This window comes from Jaculus jaculus, chromosome 19, assembly GCF_020740685.1.
Source record: "Jaculus jaculus isolate mJacJac1 chromosome 19, mJacJac1.mat.Y.cur, whole genome shotgun sequence".
NCBI classification, from domain to species: Eukaryota; Metazoa; Chordata; class Mammalia; order Rodentia; family Dipodidae; genus Jaculus; species Jaculus jaculus.
Window position 1 is genome coordinate 59180838 of NC_059120.1, and position 16373 is coordinate 59197210.

Sequence of the window (16373 nt, forward strand, 5' to 3'; positions counted from 1 at the left end):
TGGTCTTGAACCTTTGTGCACAGGCGATGTGTCAGCCTCAGCCTTCCAAGTAGCTGGGGCTACAAGACAGGCATGCACCACCACACAGTTAACTCCTGAAGTGTTAAGCAAGGAAACGGTCTCAGGGGAGTCAGCGGACTCTAAAAGACGCACAGCCAGGGGGCAGTAGATGTAGGACTCCAGACACCTGCTGCTTCTTCTCAGCCTCTCTGGTTTTCTAGCTCTTTCCCTGGCTTCTTGCTCTGAGTGGAGGAAATTCTGACATCCATCCAATCTCCAGCTAAACCTTAGGGTAGAGGCTTGAGGCTGTCTGTTCTCCACAGTATGGTGACTCCCCTATCCCCAACGTTCCTCTCTGCTGTGTACAGCCCTACACAGACAGATGCACACACGCACGCACACACTCCTCCCTGGCCCTACTCCACCCACCATTGATCTTGCCCAACAGGGAAGGGGTGGCCTGTTCCATCAACACCCCACAGCCCTCCCTCTGAGGTGTGGGCGTAGGCCAGCACTCTGGCAACTAAAGGCCCCAGAATAATACCCAGGTCCCTGTGAGAGCTCCCCTGCTGAGAGCCTGCTGTGGTCCTTGCCAGTCCAGCAGGTAGTCACTCGCTGGACCTGCTTCCCTGTGCCAGCAACCTCTGATGCCCTGTGATGCCCACACTCAATGCCTCTTCCACTCTGCCCACTCTCTTCTGGGCCAACACGTCTGAAGGCAGTGTGCTGAGTCCCGACGGCGCTGCCATTCCTGTGGAATTCCTCGCCCTAAGGATCACGGTTGCTGTAGCCTATGGACTTGTGGGCATCACGGGTTTGCTGGGAAATCTGGCCGTGCTGTGGGTGCTGCGCAGCTGTGCTCAGAGAGCCCCGGGGCCTCCTTCCGATACCTTTGTCTTCAGCCTGGCTCTGGCAGACCTGGGGCTGGCCCTTACCCTCCCTTTCTGGGCAGCTGAGTCAGCACTGGACTTCCACTGGCCTTTTGGAAGTGCCCTCTGCAAGATAGTTCTGACCGCCACCGTCCTCAGCATCTACTCCAGCATCTTCCTCGTCACCACGCTGAGCGTTGCCCGATACCGGGTGGTGTCCACGGCCGTGGGACCAGGCAGTCACCTCTCACTCTTTTGGGCCCGTGTGGCTACCCTGGCAGCGTGGGCGGCCGCTGCCGTGGTGACCATACCGACGGCTATCTTTGGGGGCGAGGATGAGTTGTGGGGTGTGCACCTCTGCCTGCTGCGCTTCCCCAGCAGGTACTGGCTGGGGGCCTACCAGCTGCAGAGGGTGGTTCTGGCCTTCGTCCTGCCCTTGGCCATCATCACCACCAGCTACCTGCTGCTGCTGGCCTTCCTGCGCCGGAGGCGACCGCGACAGGACAGCAGGGCGGTGGCCCGCTCCGTCCGCATCCTAGTGGCCTCCTTCTTCCTGTGCTGGTTCCCCAACCACGTGGTCACTCTCTGGGGAGTGCTGGTGAAGTTCGACCTGGTGCCCTGGGACAGGACTTTCTACACCGTCCACACCTACGTCTTCCCAGTCACCACCTGCCTGGCGCACGGCAACAGTTGCCTCAACCCTGTGGTCTACTGTCTCCTCCGGCGCGAGCCCAGGAGGGCCCTGGCTAGCTCCTTCAGGGATCTCCTGTCCAGGCTTTGGCCTCAAGGAAAGGCCTCTGTGGAACAAGTGGCCTTTAAGGAGGTAGGCAGAAGTGGCCCTTCTACCGCACTCTCAAACACAAAGGGACACCTGGATGAGGTTTGAGTTGGACGCTCCTATTCCTGGGATCTGCTAGGTGCAGGACCCACACACCCTAGGGAAGAGGCCGCAGTGTCCCCAGGAAAAGTCTCACCTGGGCTCCCCAACGCTAGAGTGGGGAGGCTGGGGACTAGGTAGGCACTGGGTGTAGCAAAGCCTCTCCCTGTTCTTCTCTCTGGAGTTGGGAAAAGAAAATTAAGAATTATCTTCTGAGGGACTGGAGAGATGGCTTAGTGGTTAAGGCGTTTGCCTGCAAAGCCAAAGGATCGCAGTTCAATTCTCCAGGACCCATGTAAGCTAGATGCACAAGGGGCCACATGCATCTGGAGTTCCTTCGCAGTGGGTGAAGGCCCTGGTGCACCCATTCTCTCTCTCTCCCTCTGCCTCTTCCTCTCAAATAAATAAATAAATAAAATGGTTTTAAAAAGAATAAACTTCTGGATTATCCATAGACTGTTTTGATATTTCATTGCAGTTCAGCATGGACAATTTTTTTCCATGTTTCTGCTTTCTGTAAGGCCTCAAGGGAACTTTTCCCTTAGGGAATCAATAGTCTATCCTAACTACCCTCCACCCTCACCTCAAAACAGGATATCCCTCACGCTTCCGTGAAACCAAGACAAAAATGCGTTCTTCCTCTGGTCATCCCACACTTCTCAGCACCTCGGGATGTGCACAGAGCTGCGACGCGGGTGGAGCCTCCCTGCAGGACGCCGCCAGGCGTGAGGTCTTGCTGAAATCTTCAGCACCTGCCAGACACTGGGTTTTAGTGAAGCCCTGGTGCTGACTGGGGAATATCTGTCTCCTTAATTGAAGCCTTAGAGAGAGATAAGAACAAGGGAAAGATGTGGGTGGGTGAAGAGAGGTAAGAGCCGCACAGAGGGATTGAAGGCCAGAGAAACGGGAACTAGAGAAGAGGCTCCTCTTCCTCTCCACTTCTACAGATCAACTTGACCAGCAAAACCCCTGCACCTGAGCCTTTATCTTGGGTCAACTTATTCCTCTTTGGATCACTCTGATTTGTTGTTGTTGTTTTTGGTTTTTCAAGGTAGTGCCTCATTCTATCTCAGGCTGAACTGGAATCCACTATGTAGTCTCAGGGTGGCCTCAAACTCATGGTGATCCTCCTACCTCTGCCTCCTGAGTGCTGGGATTAAAGGTGTGCGCCACTACGTCTGGCTGTTGATGTCGTTTTTGAGACAAGGACAAGGTGTCATGTAACCTAGGACCTCAAACTACGTTAGCTGTAGGTGACATTGAAATCCTGACCCTCTCCCACCACCTCCCAAGTATTACCATGTCTGGCTTTTTCCAAGTTTTCTCTCTCTCTCTTTTTTTTTTTTTGAGGTAGGGTCTCACTCCAGCTCAGGCCAACCTGGAATTCACTATGTAGTATGGAGTCTCAGGATGGCCTTGAATTTACAGCCATCCTCCTACCTCTGCCTCCCTAGTGCTGGTATTAAAGGTGTGTGCCACCACGCCTGGATTCTTTCTCTTTTTAAAATATTTTATTTGGGGGGCTGGAGGGATGGCTTAGTGATTAAGGTGCTTGCCTGCAAAACCTAAGGACCCAGGTTTCATTCTCCAGAACCCAAGTAAGCCAGATACACGTGGTGGCACATGCTTCCGGAGTTCGTTGGCAGTGGGTAGAAGCCCTGTCATGCCCATTCTCTCTCTTTCTCTAACAAATTAAGTAAAATACCTTTTTAATTTTTAAAAATTGATTTGAAAGTCCTCTTTTTCTCTCTCATCTCATATTGCTGAGGCTGGCCTTGAACTCACTGTGTAGGTGAGGAAGGTCAGGAAGTCCTTATCTTTCTGACTCACCCTCCCAAACATGGGGAGCACAAGTGTGTGCCGCCACAGGCAGCAGCGCGCCAGTTCTGTAGGGACTGGGAATGTTGGTAGAACGCTTGCCCAGCGTGCACAAGCCCATGGGTCCCATCGCTGCCACTGCATCGACCGGGTGTGGCCCACGGCTGTAATCTTGGTACTCAGAAGGTGGAGGCAGGGGAACTAGGCCACATGTTGACATACTGAACTGAGGCCAGCTGGGGTACATGGGATCCTGTCCCAAAAAACTTTTTTTTTTAAATAAGTTTTTTTGTTTATTTTTATTTATTTATATAAGAGCGACAGACAAAGAGGCAGATAGATAGATAGAGAGAGAGAGAGAGAGAGAGAGGGAGAGAATGGGTGTGCCAGGGCCTCCAGCCACTGCAAACAAACTCCAGATGCGTGCGCCCCCTTGTGCATCTGGCTAACGTGGGACCTGGGGAACCGAGCCTCGAACCGGGGTCCTTAGGCTTCACAGGCAAGCGCTTAACCGCTAAGCCATCTCTCCAGCCCCCCAAGTTTCTTTTATGAGAGCGAGCGAGAAAGAGATAGCTTGTGTGTGTGTGTGAATTAATGCACCGAGGCCTCCGGCCAGTGCAGTTGAACCCCAGATCAAGCGTCCCGTGTGCACATGTGCGACACTGTGTGTCTGCGTCATCTTGCGCATCTGGTTTACGTGGGATCTAGAGTCAAACATGGGTCTTTAGGCTTCCCAAGCAAGCCTGCCTTAACCACTAAGCCATCTCTCCAATCCTTCTTGTTTTTTTGGTTTTATGAGGTATGGTCTCACTCTAGTCCAGGCTAACCTGGAATTCACTATGTAGTCTCAGAGTGACCTCAAACTCATAGTGATCCTCCTACCCCTGCCTCCCCTGTGTGCTGGGATTAAAGGTGTGTGCCACCAGGCCCAGCCAATTAAAAAATATATATTTTTTGTTTATGTTAATTTATTTATTTGAGAGAGACAGAGAGGGAGAGAAAGAAGCAGATAGAGAGAGAATGGACACGCCTGGGCCTCCAGCTGCTGCAAATGAACTCCAGACACGTGTGACCCCTTGTGCATCTGGCTAATGTGGGTCCTGGGAAATGGAGCCTTGAACCGGGGTCCTTAGGCTTCACAGGCAATCGTTTAACTGCTAAACCATCTCTCCAGCCCAACTTTTTTTTTTTTTTTTACAGAGCTGATGACCCAGCCCAGGTGGTATGTGCTTATAATGTGGGGGTGGGGGGAGTTGGAAGCAGGTGGGGTCTAAGACTTGCCTGATCGCTGGTCAGCCAGTCTAGCCTAACTAGTGAACTCCAAGCTAAAGTGGGACAATATCCCAAAAAAAGAAGAAAAAAAAAGGACCACGGTTTGAGGCTCGATTTCTCAGGACCCACATTAGCCAGATGCACAAGAGGGTGCATGCATCTGGAGTTCTTTTGCAGTAGCTGGAGGCCCTGACATGCCCATTCTCACCCTCTCCTTCCCTCCCTCCTTCCTTCTCCTCTCTCTCTCTCTCCCTGTCTGTCATTCTCACATAAATAAGTAAAAATAACAACAAAAATAATTAAAAAAAAAAAGTGGATGGAAAGATGGATGGCTTAGCTCAGAAGAGCAATTCCTGTGCAACCATGGGGGCCTGAGAAACCTTTCAAATCAGACATCAGATGACCAGGAGTGGCTGTGGGCGTGTGGCCGCAGTGCTATAGGAGAGCAAAGACCCAGGCATCTTGGAGCTAGCCGGGAAACAGCAAGCTCGAGGGTCAGGAAGACGCTCTGGGATAGCGGCTAAGTGGGGTATCCAACATTCCAAGTGCCCTGCCCCGCCACAGCACGTACAAGGGGTGCTGCAAGAACACAAATGTGTATACCCCACATACGTGGTACCACACACACCACGCTTAGAAAAGAAAAAAAAGGCTGGGCGTGGTGGCACACGCCTTTAATCCCAGCAATCGGGAGGCAGAGGTAGAAGGATCGCTGTGAGTTGAAGCCACCCTGAGACTACAGAGTGAATTCCAGATCAGCCTAGTTCTGAATGAGACCCTACCTTGAAAAAAAAAAAAAATAGGGGGATTGGAGAGATAACTCAGTGGTTAAGGCACTTGCCTGCAAAGCCGAAGGACCCAGGTTTGATTCCCCAGTACCCACATAAAGGCAGATGCGCAGTGGTGGTGCTTGCATCTGGAGATTGTTTGCAGTAGGTGCAGGCCCTGATGCATCCATTCTCTCTCCTCTCTCTGCTTGCAAATAAATAAAGGGGGGCTGGGAGATGGCTTAGGTTTGAATCCCCAGTACGCACAAAAAGCCAGTTGTACAAAGTATCTAGGGTCCCTTTGCAGGGGCAGGCCCTGGCGAGCCCTTGTGCTCTCTCCCCTTGGAGAAAAAACAAACAACACTGGATGTAGTGGTGCATGCCGTCAGTTCAGTTCCAGCACTCGCAGACCTTGTTAGGACTGTTGTGAGTTTGAGGCCAGCCTGGTGCTACAGAGTGAGTTCCAAGTCAGCCTGGCTAGAGTGAGACCCTACCTGGAAAACAAAAGTCCCAAACAAACAGAAAATGAACTGAAGGAATCGAGTAAGTGGGACACCACCTTCACTCTGGCTACCACATGGGCCTCTAAAAGGGCTTCTCCTTGGTTCTCAGGTTCACTGGGCATCAATGACACGGACTAGCCATCAAAAGGGACTTTCTTGGGGACCACTCCTGGGAAGAAGGGGAGGTAGCAGGAGAGATGGGATCAAACTTCCACCACCACCTTCTTTTCAGGACCAAGCTCAGTCTTGTAAGCTAGGACGACACTGGCCATTCAAAGTCTCAGAGCAAGAGCAGCACCCCTCTGGAGGGGGGGCCATGACACCCCCAAGCACCAGTTCTATGGGTTGCTGAGTAGCTTTTAAGAGTCATCCAGCTCACAATATAGTAAACAATAGGAAAGAGATTTAATTAGATTTTTGATGTTTAATTTCCTTTTTGATAATGTTTAAACTGGTTCCAAAACCCTAGGCCTGCTCCCAGCCAATCTGGGAGGATGGAAAATCCTCCAAGGGTGCATTCCTTTCCCGGCCCCCAGCAGCTCTCCTGACCTGGCCGGATATTGGCTTCCTTGGGGGCATCTCCTTCATGTCCACAGGCAAATATTGACTGGGGTGACAATATCTGGACCTAATTCTGGACAAGAGAGATGAAGGAGAAAGGGAGGGTGTCATGATGTGTGGGCTGGAGAAGTTCGGGGCTCCTCTAGGAACAGAATGTGGCAAGAGTGGAAAGTAAGTTGGGCCCTGGCTTCCAAGTGCAGAGCCGCGTGAGGGTTAAAGGTTAGGACCGGGTTCTGAAAAAGGCATTAGGGATGGGACAGTAGAAAAAATGGTAAAAGAAGAGAGACTTTTGGTCACAGTGGTACATGCCTTTAATTTCAGAACTTGGGAGAAGCAGAGGTAGGAGGATCTCTGTGACTTCATGACCAGTCTGGGACTACAGAGTGAGAGCCAGGTCAGCCTGAGCTAGAGTGAGACCCTACCTTGAAAAACTTTTAACTAAAAAATTAAATTAAATAAAGGGAAGACTTGGTTTTGGGACTGAAGATGGGCTTATCCACAGTCCAGGCTCCCAAGTTTCCCTCCTGAATGTGCAGGGGAACTGTAATCCCGTCTTGGTGGTCTGAATGCTGTGTCTCCTCACACCTATCCACAATCAGTCTCCTCCACCTGCCCTTTCCAAGGCTGGTCTCCCAACATGGAGACAGCTGCAGAATCAGGTCTGCATGCTGGAACCCTGAAGCCCGGCTGCTCTGGGGTGGAGGAAGTGAAGTAGAACACTGGCTCCTTGGCCTGGCCTTTTTTTTCTTCTCACCGAGGTAGGGCTTCACTCTAGCTCAGGCTGACCTGGAACTAACTCAGTGATCCTCCTACCTCCGCCTCCCAAGTGCTGGGATTAAAGGCATGTGCCACCATGCCCAGCAGCCTGGCTACTTTTTTTTTTTTTTGAGGTAGTGTTTCACTCTAGGTCAGGCTCCCCTGGAATTCACTATGTAGTTTCAGGGTGGCCTCCAACTCATGGCGATCCTCCTACCTCTGCTTCCTGAGTGCTGGTGCTGGGATTAAATGTGTGCGTCACCACGCCCGGCTTAGACTGGCTACTTCTTAAAAGGGCCTCCGGCTGTTGCAAATGAACTCCAGATGCATGTGTCACTTTGTGCATCCAGCTTTACATGGGCACTAGACCATCAAACCCAGTATTTTTAGGCTTTGCAGGCAAGCGCCTTAACCGCTGAGCCATCTCTCCAGCCTCCTTGTAGGTTCTTTAAATAGGTGTGCTAGCCAGGCATGGCGATGCACACCTTTAGTCCCGGCCCTTGGGAGGCAGAGGTAGGAGAAATCACTGTGAATTCAAGGCCACCCTGAGAATACATAGTGATGTCTAGATCAGCCTGGCCTAAAACAGACCCTACCTCAAAAAAACAAAACAAACCATCGCAGCAGGGCTAGCTGGGACTCAGCCAATCTAGCCAAAAAAAAAAAAAAAAAACCAGATGGCTTCACATTCAGGAAGAGATGCTACCTATGGAGCTAAGGTCGAGGGGTACAGGGCATGGATTCTGCACACGTGTATGTCCCCCTCCCCCACACCAACGAAACAACAAAGACTTCAAACAGCTTCACTTGCCAGTCACTGAAGAGTGACATGGGTCAGTGCCTGGCTGACACCACCATCCTCAGAACTAGCAGATACTGAGCCGGGGAGATGGTTCAGCGGTTAAGAGCACTTGCTTGCAAAACTTGTGGCGCAGTTTCGATTCCCCAGCACCCATGTAAAGCCAGATGCACAAAGCGGCCCATGTGCCTGGAGCTCCTGTGCAGTGGCAAGAGGCCCGTGCGCATGCACACTCACCTCATCTTTTTGCTCTGAAATCAATAATAATAAAAAAAAATGGCACAGCCAGGCGTGGTGGCGCACGCCTTTAATCCCGGCACTCGGGAGGCAGAGGTAGGAGGATTGCCGTGAGTTCGAGGCCACCCTGAGAATACAGAGTGAATTCCAGGTCAGCCTAGAGTACAGTGAAACTCTACCTGGTAAAACCAAAAAAAAAAGGGTAGATATTACAAGACAATCACATGGGTTTCAGGTCTTTTAATTTTTTTTCCCTGCTTGATCTTTTTTTTTTTTTTTCCTTTTTTCTATTTTTTTTTTAAACAATCAAATTGGAGACAAATGGCTGGCACTGGGGTTCCACTGAAAAATCCCCCAAATTCTAATGAGGTTGCAGGTGATCGCTGCTGTGGCAGGAGATGGGTGAGGTACATCGAGACTTCCCCACCCATCCCAGGGCTTCTTCCAGGTGGCAGAGGAAGAGGTCAGAGCAGGAGCCCCTTGCTGTGGACAAAGGAGGGAAGTCACATCTTTCCCTGCTCCGCTCGCTCAGAGACGAGGACACAAAAGTGCCTACAATCTTCTCTTGAAAATAAAAAAACACGTGCATTTGGCTTTGGTACAAAAAAAAGAAAAACAACAACAAAACATTCTGGTCCCTGTGGATTTTTCCCTTACCCCCAATAAACCATTATGGCCACTTTAACCTCTACTCTATCAATTCCAGGAAGCCAGGGTATCTCCCTGGGGTTTCCGTGGAGGATACAGAGAGGAGAGAAGAGCGGCAGAGGGTTGAGGGGAGCAGGGAGAGGGGCATGGACTGCCCACAGCCCTCCTGAGAGGGGCAGTAGCCCTGTGGCTGAAGCCTCTTGTCAAAGGTGTTGCTGGGGACGATGTCGGGCTGAACCCCAGCAGTTGCAAGGCTAAGCCTGAACATACCCCAGTAGTGTTAAAGGACAAGGCCCCCCAGATCCCTATGGCTTGGTTCCCATGTCCCTGGGTCCTTTGAATCTCCCTCTCCCCCATAACTAATAAACAATAAATAAATAAGTTTTCCTAAAGTAGAGGGAAGAAGGCATGAGAGATCGGCATCTGTGGTGTAGCTCTTGGATGCCACCAGGGGTACTGTGACCTAACGCTCCCAGTTTTCTACATGGCCCCAAGTATCCACGGATCCCAGAAGCTGGCAAGGACAATGAGCAGTTTCTTCCAAATATTCCCTCATTGTTGGCAGATCTGAGCCCCAAGGTTTGCCCCTTTCTGCAGTGTTCTTCGGTGGGGCGCTAGGCTGGGAGGAGGCCCGCTTAGCTCTCTGGAGCAACGGGCTCCCCGTCTCGGCTTTCCGTCTCTTCTGGGATGTCTTGCATTCGGGTGAAATCTGAAAGGGCACAGGGTAGAGGTGGTGAGTCGGAAGGGCCTCCCACAAGAAATGGCACCCTAGACTTGGCCTAGAGCACATGGAGGGACCAACACTTCAGTGACAGGCTCACTACTGCATCCGGAATCTTGAGATCACAGACCTTTGATTATGTTATTTCCTGAATCATCTATTAAGACGTGGAAAGTCTTTGAAACTGCTTTACGTTAAAATGGATTCCTTATGGCCAGGTGTGGTGGTGCACGCCTTTAATCCCAGCACTAGGAAGGCAGAGGTGGGTGGATCACCGTGGGTACGAGGCCACCCTGAGACTACATAGTGAGTTCCAGGTCAGCATGGATTACAGTGAGACCCTACCTCGAAAAACAAAAACAAAAAGAAAAGAAAACGAGGGTTGGCTTATTGGTTAAGGGCTTGCCTGCAAAGCCAAAGGCCCCAGGTTTGATTCCTCAGGATTCACATAAGAGGTACAAGATGGCACATGTGTCTGGAGTTTCATTTGCAGTGGCTAGAGGACCTGATACACCTATTCTTGCTCTCTCTATCTGCTTCTTTCTATTTCAAATAAATAAATAAAAAGAAAAAAAAATACAAACAGGGCTGGAGAGATGGCTTAGTGGTTAAGCGCTTGCCTGTGAAGCCTAAGGACCCCGGTTTGAGGCTCGGTTCCCCAGGTCCCACGTTAGCCAGATGCACAAGGGGGCGCACGCATCTGGAGTTCGTTTGCAGAGGCTGGAAGCCCTGGCGCGCCCATTCTCTCTCTCTCCCTCTATCTGTCTTTCTCTCTGTGTCTGTCGCTCTCAAATAAATAAATAAATAATTAAAAAAATAAAAAAACACAAACAAAAAATTATATATATATATGTATACAATTTTAACTATCTTTTTTTTGAGGTAGGGTCTCACACTAGTCCTGGCTGACCTGGAACTCACTATGTAGTCTCAGGGTGGCCTTGAACTCACTGCGATCCTCCTACCTCTGCCTCCCAAGTGCTGGGATTAAAGGCGTGCGCCACCACGCCCAGCTAATTTATTCCTTTTTAAAATTATATACATATATAGCCGGGCGTGGAGGCAGAGGTAGGAGGATCGCCGTGAATTCATGGCCACCCTGAAATTCCATACTGAATTCCAGGTCAGCCCTGGCTAGAGTGAGACCCTACCTTGAAAAACAAAAACAAAAACAAAAAAAAAAACAATAAAAAGGAGTAAGCTGACAGTCAGCCATCAGTGGGAGAACACTTCCTCCTGGAGTTCCACCATCCACTCATCAGCACAGGTGGGGAAGTCCCCCCTGCCTCTCAGGAGAGCTCAGGTCTGGGTGGTCGGGGCTCAACTGAACGCGGTCCATTCAGACCCCAAGACCCACCAGTGCCTCACCTCGCGGACTGTGGGGTGGAGACAGGCGGCTGCTACCCTCCTCCTCGCTGCCGGTGTCGGGGTCACTACTGTCCTGCAGCCGCTCTTCAGGACTGCCCAGCTCCTGCCGCTCCCGGTCCTCAAAGGGTCGGTGGATGGAACGCACAGTCACAGGCAGATCCAGGCGGTCGTGGCCTCGGCCAGGCTACGGGCAACGGGCAGGAAAAGCAGCAGCCAGGTGAGCAGCAGGAATGCAGCGGGCTCCTCGGAGCACTCTGCCCTGGGCTCATCAGTGACCCCCCCCCCCCACACCTCAGGAGTTCCATCAACTGGGTCCTTTCATTCTAATATCCAGGGTGGGCCTGGAGAGATGGCTTAGCAGTTTAGGCATTTGCCTGCAAAGCTAAAGGACCCATGTAAGCCAGATGCACAAGGGGGCGCATGTGTCCGGAGTTCGTTTGCAGTGGCTGGAGGCTGTCTCTGGTGCGTCCATTTTCTCTCCCTCTCCTTCTCTGTGCTTCCCTCTCTCTCTCAAGTAAATAAATAAGAACTAAAGTTTAAATAAATAATTCCAGGATGTCTGCCTTCAATACTCGTGCCAGAGTCCCATTGAACTTTTTTGTTTGTTTTGGTTTTAGAGGAAGGGTCTCTAACCCTAGGCTACAGAGAGACCCTACTTCAAAAATAAATAGGGCTAGAGAAATGACCCAGCAGTTAAGGCACTTGCCTGCAAAGACGAAGGACCCAGTTTCCTTCCCCCAGAACCCATGTGAGGCCGATGCACAAGGAGGCTAGAGAAGCTGGCCACTGAGCCCCCAGGGACCCACCTTCCTTCCTCTCCCCAGTTCTGGGACTGCAGGTGCCCTCACTGCCAGTTTATGTACACGGGGCATGGGACTCAATCTCAGGTCTTCATGCTTACAAGGCAAGCACTTTGCCAAGTGAAATATCTCTACCTCTGCTACATCCCCAGTTCAACTAGTATCTTGTCTTGTTTTGTTATTTCAAGGTAGGCTCTTGCTAACCCCAGGCTGAACTGGAATTCACTAAGTCTCAGGCTGGCCTCGAACTCACAGCAATCCTCCTGTCTTCCCAAGTGCTGGGACTAAAGGTGTGCGTCACATGCACAGCTGTTATATATGCTTTTAAAATTTATTTTTTTGCTTGTACATTCTTGTATGAACACACACAAGTATACAGGTGCGCGTGCATGTGGAGGCCAGAGGCCACAACAGCTCTCTTGTTCTACCACTTTCGGCTTTATTCTTGGAGACGTGTCTTTCACTGAACCTACTGTTCACCTATGCAGCTACACGAGATACCCAGTGAGTGCCATGAATTTCACCTCATTTCCACAGGGCTGGGAATAAAGGCATACAACACCAGCCTGGCATTTTACTTGGGTTCTGGGGGTCTGAGCTCAGGTCTTCATGGTTACCCACTGTCTTTTCCCAGCCTTCAGTTGGCATCTTCGTGTGTGTGTGTGTGCACGCGTGTGTGTGTGTGTGCACACGACCATGGGTGTGCCAGGTCTGTTGCTGCTGCAATTGAATGCCTGCCTGGCTTTATGTGGGCGGCTGGGGAGTTGAATCTAGGCAGGCAGGCTTTGCCACGAAGCACCTTTAACAAATAAACCATCTCCCTCAAGCCCACAATTAATACCTTTTTTTTGGTTTGTTTTTTCGAGAGAGGGTCTCACTTTAGCCCAGGCTGACCTGGAATTCATTTTGTATTCTCAGGGTGGCCTTGAATTCACAGTGATCCTCCTACCTCTGCCTCCTGAGTGCTGGGATCAAAGGCGTGAGCCACCACGCCTGGCTCTTTTTTTTTTTTTTTTAAGGTAGGGTCTCACTCTAGCCCAGGCTGACCTGGAATTCACTATTTAGTCTCAGGGTGGCCTTAAACCCATGGCAATCCTCCTATCTCTGCCTCCTCAGTGCTGGGATGAATCGCATGAGCCACCATGGCCGGCCTCAATTAGTATCTTTTTTTAAAATGTATTTACTTACAAGCAGAGAGAGAGAGAGAGAGAGAGAGAGAGGGAGAGGGAGAGGGAGGGAGGGAGGGAGGGAGGGAGGGAGGGAGAAATAGAGAGAGAGAGAGGGAAAGAGAGAAAGGAGAGACAAACAGAAAGAAAGAGAATGGGCGTGCCACGGCCTTCAGCCACTGCAAATGAACTCCAAATGTATGTGCTCCCTTTCCTTGGAAATCGAACCAAGGTACTTTGGCTTTGCAGGCAAGCGCCTTAACCGCTAAGCCACCCCTCAAGCAACCTCAATTAGTATCTTAATTTCTTGTGTATGGTCAGGCTCCACTGGGCCTTATGTCCCCCCAGGTCAGTTGCTATCCCAAGCAGCCTCACCTGTGGGGGCGAAAAGCTCAAGTATAGGGCATCCCCGGCCGGGAGGCTGCGGCGCCGCGGATCCAGCGGTCTGCGGGCCCAGGGGGCCTCGGGTGGGGGCGGCTCATTCTGGCCCAGGTTGGCCAGCTGCCTGCGAGCCTCTTCGGCCTCCCGTTCCAGCAGGGCTCGCGCTTGTTCGCTCTCCCGGAGCCGAGCCTCCAGGCTGCCAGCCTCAGTGGCCCGCTCCTCGCCCAGCCGCCGGCAGCGGCGCAGCTCCTCCTGCAGTAGTGTGTGCTGCCGCTGCAAGAGTGCCAGCTCTGTGGCCTGCTTCTCGGGAGCCGCGGGAGCAGCCCCGGTCCGGCTGGTCTCGCCATCCCGAGAGTTGGCCCGGGACAGCTTCTCCCAGCGGTCAGGGCCCTCAGGGAATCGGGCTTCCATCAGAGTGTCCTGCTGTGCCACAGCTGCCTGCGGGCGGGACAGGCCAGAAAGCGCCTTCAGAAGGCTGCTTCCTCCACCTCCTCTCTCTCTTCTCCGTCTCTCTCTCTTTCGAGGTAGGGTCTCGCTCTAGCCTAGGCTGACCTGGAATTCACTATGTAGTCTCAGGGTGGCCTCAAACTCATGGCAATCCTCCCACCTCTGCCTCCCGAGTGCTGGGATTAAAGGCGTGATTTTTATGTTTATTTATATATTTATTTATTTGAGAGAGAGAAAGAGGCAGATACAGAATGGTTGCTCAGGGCCTCCAGCCACTGCAAACAAACTCCAGATGCATGCCCCCCCACCCCCACATCTGACTTATGTGGGTACTGGGAAGTTGAACCTGGGTCCTTTGGCTTTTTGCAGGCAAACACCTTAATGGCTGAGCCAGCTCTCCAGCCCACACCTCCTCACTCTCAATCCGCCAGGACCCAGGTCATCGACCCTGGAGAACTTGGCTTGGAAGTACTCAGGCCTGCTCGGATGACTACCGCTACCTGGGCACTTCTGGCCAGCACCCTTCCCCCATTCCAGCCCTTGTACACTGACCTGTAGACCATGCAGAAGTCCATAGAGATTAACCAGTCTCTGCAGCACCTCCTGAGGACAGAGGACAGGGCAGAAACAGAATGGGAGAACTGCCCAGAGATCATCAAACGTGATAGTGAGGGAGTGTGTGTGTGCGCGCGGGGGGGGGGGGGGGGGGGGGGGGGGGAGTTAAAAATGTCTGGAGAGACACGTTGAGGTAAGGATTCTTCCCAATCCACCCCAAGCTGGGCTGTGATTTCTAAGGCGAGAGCCTCTCCCGTAGTTCCCATCTCACCTCCTGGGGGGACCTCAGCTGATTTCCATTTCGATCCTGCAGAAAATGAGCAAGGACGGGGTCAGCAGACACACGGCCTTGGGGATCTGTTCCCGGGAGCTTTCCACCGGGGATCCACAGCGCCCACAGTGCCCTTCCCTCCTCAAGCCAGCGCTGACCCTCCCGGGCACCAACCTTCTGACTGGAGTCCGAGTCGGTTCTGCAGAGCTCAATGGCACCATTGAAGGTTCTCGCCTCGCCATCTGCTGGCGGGGAGAAGAGTAGGAACGGAGCTCACTTTCCCAGGACCGTGGCACCCCCCCATTCTCCTTTGCCCTCCCACCTACTACCTTGGTCTCTGGCCTGGCACTCACTGGCAGTGACCCCAGGACTTGTGTTACCACCGTTGTCCGGTTCCAAGGGCGCGGCTGGCTCTCTCGGCGTCAAAAGCAGCTCTACGCCAGGCCCCACCAGCAGGTCTTTCAGATCCTCCACTGAGGGTGGAAAGGGATGAAGTGAGGCCAGGAGGATGCTGTATGACATCCCACTCACCCAACACACAGATTATATAAATATATAAAATGTTTGTTTTTCAAGGTAGGGTTTCATTCTTGCTCAGGCTGACCTGTAATTTACTATGTAATTTCAGGTGGCCTCAAACTCACGGCCATCCTCCTACCTCTGGCCCCCAAGTTCTGGTATTAAAGGCATGCGCCACCATGCTCAGCTTCCAACACCGACTATTTAAGTATTCTGGGAAGTTCGCACATGGGAAATGGGTTGTAGACGGCATGTGAGGGCCATCAAGGATGTGCCCAAGGGAAGCCAGTCTGTGCAGTGGGAGGTGTCCACAGCAAGGCCGTGAAATGGCCCAGGACAAGCCCTTGGGCTGTTTACGGGCTGTGGGCCTGGTATGCCCTGCTCGGGTCCTCAGCGACAAGTCCACATGCGTTGATGGCAAGTGCCCAGCCTGGCTCTTCCCCTACCCTCACGGATGGCGTCCCGCAGCAGCCGCTCGCCCCGAGGGTTCTCGAGGGACTCAGAGCGGAAGAGGCCCCTAGGCAGAGCAGGTAAGGACATCCCACTGCCACCGTCCTCCTCGGCCTGGAAGTGGGTCATCTCGGCAAACAGCCCGACTTTCTCCTGCAGCAGCTCCACCAGGGCCCGGTCCTTCTGCCGCAGCTCCACTGTGGGCAGGAAGAGGGTAGCACGGGGGCGGGGGGAGGGGCCACCCAGGAGACAGTTACAGGACTTAAATTTTAGATTTGGGGCATTCAGAATAAAGAAAAATATTTTTTGGGGGGGGAGGGAGGTGCACATAGCTTATGTAAGAAAGAGTTGTGGGCTAGAGAGACGGCTTAGCAGTTAAGGCATTTGCCTACAAAGCCAAGGGATCCAGGTTCGATTCTCCAGGTCCCATGTAAGCCAGACGCACAAGGTGACATAAGCACGCGAGGTCACACGTGTGCACAAGATGGTACACACAGCTAAATTCGACTGCAGCGGCCGGAGGCCCTAACATGCCAACTCTCTCTCATTAAAAAAAAAAAAAAGATAGAAAGAAAGAACGATTTGTGA

At 52.1% G+C, this 16373-nt stretch overlaps 2 protein-coding genes across 14 annotated transcripts in view; one reads left to right on the top strand and one right to left on the bottom strand.

Annotated features, from left to right (window-relative positions):
- The first annotated feature begins 657 nt into the window (after positions 1–657).
- On the top strand, positions 658–1755 carry Rxfp4 (relaxin family peptide/INSL5 receptor 4). Its single transcript, XM_004667100.1, has one exon. The coding sequence runs from the start codon at positions 658–660 to the stop codon at positions 1753–1755; it is 1098 nt and encodes a 365-aa protein (XP_004667157.1).
- A 6944-nt stretch (positions 1756–8699) lies between these two features.
- The window catches only part of Arhgef2 (Rho/Rac guanine nucleotide exchange factor 2), a 54733-nt gene continuing 47059 nt past the window's right edge, over positions 8700–16373 (bottom strand). For 7 of the 13 annotated variants that reach the window (XM_045138112.1, XM_045138118.1, XM_045138122.1 and 4 more), the window contains 8 exons: positions 15782–15982; positions 15146–15289; positions 14991–15061; positions 14817–14852; positions 14543–14593; positions 13538–13981; positions 11197–11380; positions 8701–9816 (listed from right to left, as the gene is read on the bottom strand). In XM_045138112.1, coding sequence (XP_044994047.1) covers positions 9743–9816; positions 11197–11380; positions 13538–13981; positions 14543–14593; positions 14817–14852; positions 14991–15061; positions 15146–15289; positions 15782–15982 — 1205 coding nt within the window. In that variant the 3' untranslated portion in view covers positions 8701–9742. Of the gene's footprint in view, positions 9817–11196; positions 11381–13537; positions 13982–14542; positions 14594–14816; positions 14853–14990; positions 15062–15145; positions 15290–15781; positions 15983–16373 lie in introns of all 13 variants that reach the window. The other 6 variants (XM_045138117.1, XM_045138116.1, XM_004667262.2 and 3 more) reach the window with 4 other exon arrangements.